General features: G+C 35.6%; 1 protein-coding gene across 1 annotated transcript; it reads right to left on the bottom strand.

Moving 5' to 3' along the window:
* Positions 1-684: 684 nt before the first annotated feature.
* LOC107424240 (plasma membrane ATPase 1) lies at positions 685-7,418 on the bottom strand. Its single transcript, XM_016033984.3, has 21 exons — positions 7,144-7,418; positions 6,925-7,044; positions 6,671-6,769; positions 6,206-6,343; positions 5,931-6,065; positions 5,532-5,711; positions 5,222-5,428; positions 4,971-5,090; positions 4,682-4,801; positions 4,430-4,552; positions 4,231-4,335; positions 3,994-4,138; positions 3,381-3,545; positions 3,062-3,300; positions 2,918-2,950; positions 2,696-2,777; positions 2,385-2,545; positions 1,934-2,146; positions 1,464-1,646; positions 1,129-1,307; positions 685-983 (listed from the first exon to the last, which is right to left on the bottom strand). Exons 1-21 carry the CDS (start codon positions 7,195-7,197, stop codon positions 884-886), a joined length of 2,901 nt encoding a protein of 966 aa, XP_015889470.3. The 5' UTR covers positions 7,198-7,418; the 3' UTR covers positions 685-883.
* Between the last annotated feature and the right edge of the window lie 569 nt (positions 7,419-7,987).

A 7,987-nucleotide genomic window follows, 5' to 3' on the forward strand; every position in this document is an offset into this window, starting at 1 on the left:
TTCTTAGGTCTAAGCAAGCATTTGCTTTCAAATTTTTTTTTAAATTACTTTTATGAGTAATTAAAAAAGATTAAAGATAAATTGACTTTTATTTCTTGTAAGGTTTAACCTCGTGGATAAAATGGGAATATTATTATTACTTCTTTTTTTTTTTCTGATATGATTAAAAAAAAAAAGAATAATAATTAACCGTGTTTGAAAATCATGCTATCGATTGACAATTTTGTTAACCAAAAGTATGATTAACATTTATAATTATCTGCTTGTAGTGGGTGACTGGTTTGAGCAAGTACGCGTTTTCCAATCCGAAGTAAGTGGCTTTGGCAAGTGACAAATAAATATACCTTGGTATTTACTTACTTGGGATTGGAAACAGCTTTCGGACTTTGTCAAGTAAACTTAGCCAAGTAGTCAACCGCTAAAAGCAAATCATTGCAAATGTTAATCATACTTTGGTTGACTATCAGAGAGTCAATTAATTTTCAATTTTTCAATATTCTCATCAAGTAGATAGGTTTTTTTTTTTTTTTTTTTTTTTCCTCCTACTTATTGCGAAGCTCTCTAGGTGGAAAAGGACAATAGCTTTAACAATTGAGGTGAATAATATGATAGCTGGAAACTACAGCTTCTGTTATTTCAGAATTTTGAAACACTTAATAGGACCCACAAAAAAGTATCAACCATAGAGGCAGTATATAAATGCAAGTATGCAATGAAAATAAAATACAATAGAATTTGTTAGTAACATCTGCAGTACTTCTCAATATATTATTCACTCATCATGAATCATCAATGTTATACGTAATTCATCTTTGTTGTTCTGATAACCAAGACATACAGACTAATGGAGAAGGGAAAAAATGGATGACAGAAAAATAGATAATTAAAGAGTGTAGTGCTGATTAATGGCGTTATCGATATCTAAGCCCCTTAGCTTTGCAAATGACTCAACCCTGCCTTTCAGAGTGTGCAACTCCCTCATTCTGCATTGTCAAAAAAAAAAAAAAAAAAAAAAAAAAAAAAAAAGATAAAGTAAGAAATTTAGATCAAGATAATGTAATAAGAAAAAGTAAAAGAAATCAATTTTAATGAGATACACCATTGATAATTAAGAACACAAAGACTAACCTTGCAATCTCTGCGCGCCTTCTTGCTTCTTCTGCCATGAGATTGATGTCCCTGAAAGTGGCCCTATCAAAATATGTTTTCGCTTCAGGTGTCTGTAGACCATGCAGTGTTCGCTGCTCTGTTGCCCATGCAGCTTCACGTGCTTCCTTTCCAAAGTCCTTTTTGCTCGTAAATGCAGTCTGTTTATTAGATGCAGCAAAACATTCTTATTAGCATTTGATTTCTGGAAATTGTTTCTTTAAAATATATAATTTGCACCCTTCTTTTTTCTTCTTATGATTGTACTGAACTATTTTGAGACTTGATATTTCATGAAAGATGAATGACAGACTCACTCTTCGTTCCACCACTAAATTCCAGGCCCTTCCACTGAGAGCATACCGGACTGCAAATTTGAGAGGATCGAGCAGGAAATAAGTCAAGATATTGTACAACCAAATTACTCCTGTCCACCGCCAACCGATACTTTTGATGCCGGCGAATTTCCAAGTTGCTGTGGCTGATAATACTGTTGCTATCTGAAATGGTCATATTCTAAAATATTTAAGTTACATGGGAAATGCAGAAAGTAGAAATTCGTTGTTGACTGAATTGGAGAAATGCAGCAACAAGGAATGAACGTTATGTCAGAATTCTTTAAACGGTTAAAGAGGATAATTTTCACTGTGAAAAAAGCTACACCTATTTAGTATTTGAAGGTCTTTAAGATCTGAGGCACAATTCATATATGTCTTTGCATTATGAAATCAACTGTACTTTACCTAAGCAAATGAAATTTCAACATAGAAGTCCAAGAATTGCATACCAATTGAGCAATGATGAAAGCAATCACGAGCAAAAAGCCAGGTCTTTCAGTGAATGACCAGCCCCTCGAGCGAGTCACAAATATCAAGGCCTGGCTGATGGTACTGACTTGAAGATACACAGCAGATGATAACATTGCGTTCAGTGGTTCAGATTCAGTCTCATTTGTCATGTTAAAATGATGCTTATTGAAGTCTGACACCTTAAAATGATTCTGCAAGTAGAAACAAGGTTTGGATTATAAATCCAGAGAAAATTGAGATATCCATTCTCACGTGCATAGGAAAAAACAAATTTTTTGAGCCGCTTGTTGACAACTAATATCTGATGTTCCCAGAATCTGATTCAGGATCTATGCCCTTATTCACTTTCTGATTGAACAATAAATTTAGACTTCTTTTTTTTTAAAAAAATGCAATTTACAAGGTAAAACGAGGAAAGGAGGGCATTACCGGAAAGAAGTTAGTTTCAAAGGCTGCCCAGAAGAATATCACTGTCATTAGTGCAAGGTAACCACCAAGGACAACCCCAGTCGCAAAAATTTCAGTTAGCTTCCAACTGTCAGGAACTGGAGATGGCTTTACCCTGTCTTTTGATATGGTCATTATAGTACCTGTAAACAAGCTAACATGTCAGGCAACAAGCTTGAAGCATAACGTAATTATAGATCAAAACTAGGAAGACAAACAAACAAACAAAAAAAAAAAAAAAAAAAAAAAAAAAAAAAAAAAAGAAAGAAGGCTAACAAACTATTAAAACTAACCATCATTAAGAATGGCAATGACAAGAACCATGAATGGAGGGAAGTCATACTCCCAGAAGACTGTCAGCAACATAAAACCAAGCTGCAATAGAAATTCGAGTTGTTAACTATATAAAATTTTGATGGTATGAAGTATTTTGGATTTTGACGGTCAGAAGTATTTTGGAATTTTCTTTTCATTTTATTTATTTTTAATAATTTAGCATGAAAATATAAGCTTACCACAATACGTATGGTGATCGAGACAGCATATATCTGAGACAGAGACAGAGTAAAAAACGTAGAGAAAGTCAGCATTTTTTGACACTCAAATGAAAGCTTTTAGTTGAGAATATTGCCCGAGTATTGTAAACAATGTTAGATTACCGTGTAATTTTTCATTCTTTGGAATATTGCACGGCTTGTTAAAACAGCACTAATGATTACACTCAAGCCAGGTTCAGTTAAAACTATATCTGATGCACTACGAGCAGCATCTGTAGAATCTGCTACAGCAATTCCAATGTCAGCTTTCTTCAAGGCAGGGGCATCATTAACTCCATCACCAGTCATTCCGCAGATGTGTTTTCTGCCTTGTAATCTGCTAACAATCTCATATTTATGTTCTGAAATAAGAGGAAGGTATGATAAGAAGCTGAATGAGAAACCAAGTGAAATGGATACTATTATTACACTGAAGACTGACCAGGAAAGACGCCAGCAAAACCATCAGCTTTCTCAATGAGCTCATCAATAGGGAGAGCGGCAAGTTCCCCATCCTTATTTTCACCTAGCAGAGATGAAGAGGGGTACATGTTTGTGCCCATCCCAAGCCGCCTTCCTGTTTCCTTACCAATAGCAAGTTGGTCACCTGCAGAGTGTTTGAATTCGATGAAACACTACTAAATATCATGTTTTATTGTGTTATACAAAAAATTAATCGTGAAAGTTTGGTTTCAGAAAGTGAAATCCAAGTTTAGATGTAGAACAACACAGCAATCCACAACAGGCATGCTGATATCTCTCAGAGTTTGAGCCTGAAGGATGGAAATCAATGTCTCAAGGCTAGAAAATTGGTCATGACATCATATTACTTTTCAATAGCGTAGGAAAAGAAAAAGAATGATATAAAGGTTGTTTTTCCCTAAATTGGGTTGTGAACTGGATACTAATAATGTGTATAATAATTGACATCTTAATCCTGCTTTAAATGGTGCACCACACCAAGTTATATCTTCGAGCAGAATTTGAGTGAAATCACATATGCTAAACACAGTAGGAAAACTTGAATATTCTATATATAAAGCAGTGTCATGTACCTGTGATCATTTTAACACTCACACCAAGGTCCAGAGCTCTTCTGATTGTTTCAGCGCTGTCATGGCGAGGAGGATCAAATAGAGGGAGAAGAGCAACAAATTCCCAGGGGCCTCCAGGACTGTCTTTAGTTCCTTCAGGTACTTCCTAAAGGAAATGAAACTTTCCTGTCTCAGAATGCTAAAAAGAAACACATAATGGATATGAGATGACTAACCAATCAATAAGAGATAACAGACCTGGCGTGCAACACCAAGTGACCGCAATCCACGTTCCGCATACTTGTCAATTATGGCATGAACTCTCTTTTGAATTTCTGACTTGTTATGAGCAAGATTGAGAATCTACATTTACATGTGTTTGGAAGAACTCAGTAAGCATGGCATACATTTTGACGGCCAACGGGGCCTCTCCGAAACTTTAACACATATACTTTACCTGCTCTGGTGCACCTTTGCTGACTCTGTGCATTTTACCAGCAGCATCAATGTATGTAAGTGCAGTCCTCTTGTCAGTTGGATTAAATGGAAGGAAATGAACCTCTTTAATTCCCGCTCGTGCCTTAAAGTTGACAGAATAAATGCATAAATTTCATATCAAAGTTCAAAGAAGATATATCTATCATGAGTTGGAAGACAAACTAGAAAGTGTTTTAATTTTCATTAATTGAAAAGGAAATAACTTCATTACCTCCTTTGGGTCGGCCAACATTGAAACAATTGCAGCATCAATGGCATCTTGATTTTCTAACCTTGATGCTCTTGCAGCCATAAGTACAACCAGATCCTTGTCAACACCTTTGGCAAATACCTGCCATGACAATATATGCATAATGTCAATTTGTTTGGAAAGCAAAACACATCAGCCTTTCAGAATAAAAGAGAAAATAAAAGTTCCAATGGATTCAGTATGGAGGCTATTTCTATATTAATGCTATGCATGAAGATTGAAAACCAATAAAAATGGAGCAAGACTTAACCTCAATCATGTTTTTATCCACTGTAAGCTTGTTAAGTGTCAGTGTTCCTGTTTTATCACTGCATAGCACGTCCATTCCAGCCATTTCTTCAATGGCAGTCATTCTCTTTGTTATAGCACCCTGCACAAGAAACAGATGCTCATTATCCAAAAAAGTACAAGGCTGCGAGTACGTCCATAAGAAAAATTATCAACACCATCTATACTACATCTTTTCAGAGTCATCTGAATTCAAATGATGAATGCTCAAACCTGCTGGGATAAACGATGGGAACCAATAGCCATTGTAACAGAAAGAACTGTTGGCATGGCAATGGGGATTCCACCAATCAGCAGGACAAGTAGGTTATCAACACCAACACGGTATTCCCTCTCCTGGAGACCATATATCACTATGATTTCAATAACCATCCCAGCAGCAATTGAACAAATGCAGAAGTTTCCAATTGCTGTTAAAACCTGAAACCGTGACAATAGTATATTAAAACATTGAAAAGAAAATTTGCATAAGTGTTTTGACTCTCATCAGTTGACTATTACGATTAGGAGTTCATAAATGAACCTGCTGGAAATGGCCAACATGTGTTGTGTTTTCGACAAGATGAGCTGCCTTCCCAAAGAAAGTATGAACTCCAGTTGCAATGACAACTGCTTCAATTTCGCCTTGCTTGCAGGTTGAACCTGAATAAACCCCATCACCTGGATTTTTGGTTACTGGAAGTGATTCTCCTGTAAGAGCAGACTGAAAGTAACAAAGACAATGTCAGATTCAGGAGGCTATTCTACTTCAGAAAGATTGATATATAATACAATAACATTACAAAAATAAAGTAAATCTGTTGCCCCTCTTGTTGTAGACAAAAAGGATGTCAACTCTGATTCATCAAAAGATTTTGCACTGAATCTTTTGCCAATATGTTCAAATTGTATCATAATAAGCTTGTCTTTTGTTAGCGATCACCTGATCAATCTTCAAAGGATCTCCTGCAAGAAGACGTGCATCTGCAGGAATAATGTCGCCAAGCTTGATACTAATTATGTCTCCAGGGACCAACACCGCAGCATCTTCCTCACTCCATTTTCCATCACGTAGAACCTAGTATTAGAGATGAATAGAGATATAAAATGATGTGATCAAGAACCAAAGGTAAACAAGATAAAGGATAAAACTAATTTATGGCCTTCAAACCATAATTGAAGTGATTTGTGCAATTTAATCTGTGAAGAGATCTTAACCTTGGCTTTTGGTGCCAACCGAGCCATAAGAGCTGCAGCTGCATTTCCAGCATTGTTCTCCTCTATAAAACTGATGGTAGAATTGATAATCAGTAGGACAATGATGCCAACGAAATCGTGATAATCTGTACCTTTGTCCTGCACAAATAAGTTGTTAAAGAACATGTATGCATTGGGTGTCCCATGTTGGAAAGATAATATGAAAGTGTAGGACTAATACAGTTGATCAGTTCACAACCTAATTGATCAATTATGTGGATCAAGTAAGGTTCTACAAGCATATTAAAATCTGTTTGGTTTTCTTTGAAATCTATATTATGACTAAAGAATAAATGTCAATCAGTAGAAAAAAGTAAATTGTTCTTTCTTTCTTTAGAGGAAGGAAAAATATTTATATTTATATATACATATATATATATATATATATATATATATATTATATGAGGGAAGTTATATAATACATACCCCTCCATGTGCAAGAGCAATGGCCATGATAGCTGCAGCTTCCATGACCCATGACAGAGGATTCCACATGAACCCCAAGAACTTCAGTATTTTACTTTCCTATTTAAAAAAAAAAAAAAAAAAAAAAAAAAAAAAAAAAAAGAAAGGCAATAGTATAAAAACCAGTCAAAGATTGAAGCAGATGAATGATAACTCAAGTATAAAAAGTGAAGATAAAGAGGTTCACGTTTATTGCTCAATGATTGTTAGCTGACCTTCTTTTCTTCAAGTTTGTTATATCCAAACAAATCCAAGCGCTTTTGAACTTCATCAGAGTCTAATCCTTCTCCTGTACATCTAAGTTGTTCGAAAACTTCTTCAAGAGGTATATTCTCCTTCATCAATTAAGAAAATGAAAGTTTTAGCTATGGTCACTTAGCCTAAATAATGAAAATAATGATAATCCAAGTTTTAGCAAGCGGTATTTGTCATACCAGATCAACTGCTTCCTTGAGGACATCATCAAGACGAACTGTCGAGGTAACCATTTTCGATATCTTTTTCAACTCAACTGTCAAGCTAACAAGTAGTTAGTTAAGAAACTTCAGTGCCATATGATTTCAATTCAAATCATGTGGTTTTCTGTTTAATTTGCTGCGCATAGAAACAAAAAGCTTGCAGTATCATGTATTGGCTTCTAATAACTATTCAGCAGCTTCCTTTTCATAACTTTTACCACCACTTTCGATTTCCCCAAAAAAAAAGGGAAAAACCGACACCATTAATCTTTACTCTATCTAAGATCCCCATATAACACAATCAGTGAAAATGTACACAACGTAACATGATTTCATTTTCCATACCACGACTATTCTCATGAGTATCTAAAATTCCCGGGAAAACAAAAATGTCATATGATTAGAAAACTCCTACCTCAAAAGCTTCGAGTTCTACTGCATAAAAGATGCCTTTAGGTTTCTCTCCTAAGCATCGAGCCTGAAGCCACTCTTCTAAAAGGCCGACGTTGAGACCAAGAATCAAATAATTATGAGGCTTACCAAGATTGGAACTATAGAATATATAAATATATAGACACAAAAATATAGAGAGAGAACCAATCAACATCATTTTGAACAGAGCAAAGCACCGTACCAAGAATAAAACAAGAATGAAGAAAACAAAGTGATGCAAACTCTAGAAATGGCAAGAGACAGGTAGGCACCAAAGGTGGTGAGGTCTATGAGCAAGAAGACAAAAGGTTGAGGCATTTTGAGGATTTGCCGGCCAGCTTCCAGGACCCAGGTGTGCGGCTGTTGGAGTAACCAAAGCATGGTATAA

This window comes from Ziziphus jujuba, chromosome 7, assembly GCF_031755915.1.
Source record: "Ziziphus jujuba cultivar Dongzao chromosome 7, ASM3175591v1".
Classification (NCBI taxonomy): Eukaryota; Viridiplantae; Streptophyta; class Magnoliopsida; order Rosales; family Rhamnaceae; genus Ziziphus; species Ziziphus jujuba.

Coding starts and splice junctions, on each gene's coding strand:
- LOC107424240 (XM_016033984.3), bottom strand. CDS start 7,197: ATGGTTACCTCGACAGTTCGTCTTGATGATGTCCTCAAGGAAGCAGTT. Junction 4,802..4,970: donor TGGATAAAAACATGATTGAG/GTTAAGTCTTGC, acceptor TTGTCATGGCAG/GTATTTGCCAAAGGTGTTGA. Junction 2,778..2,917: donor CGATCACCATACGTATTGTG/GTAAGCTTATAT, acceptor TTTCTATTGCAG/CTTGGTTTTATGTTGCTGAC.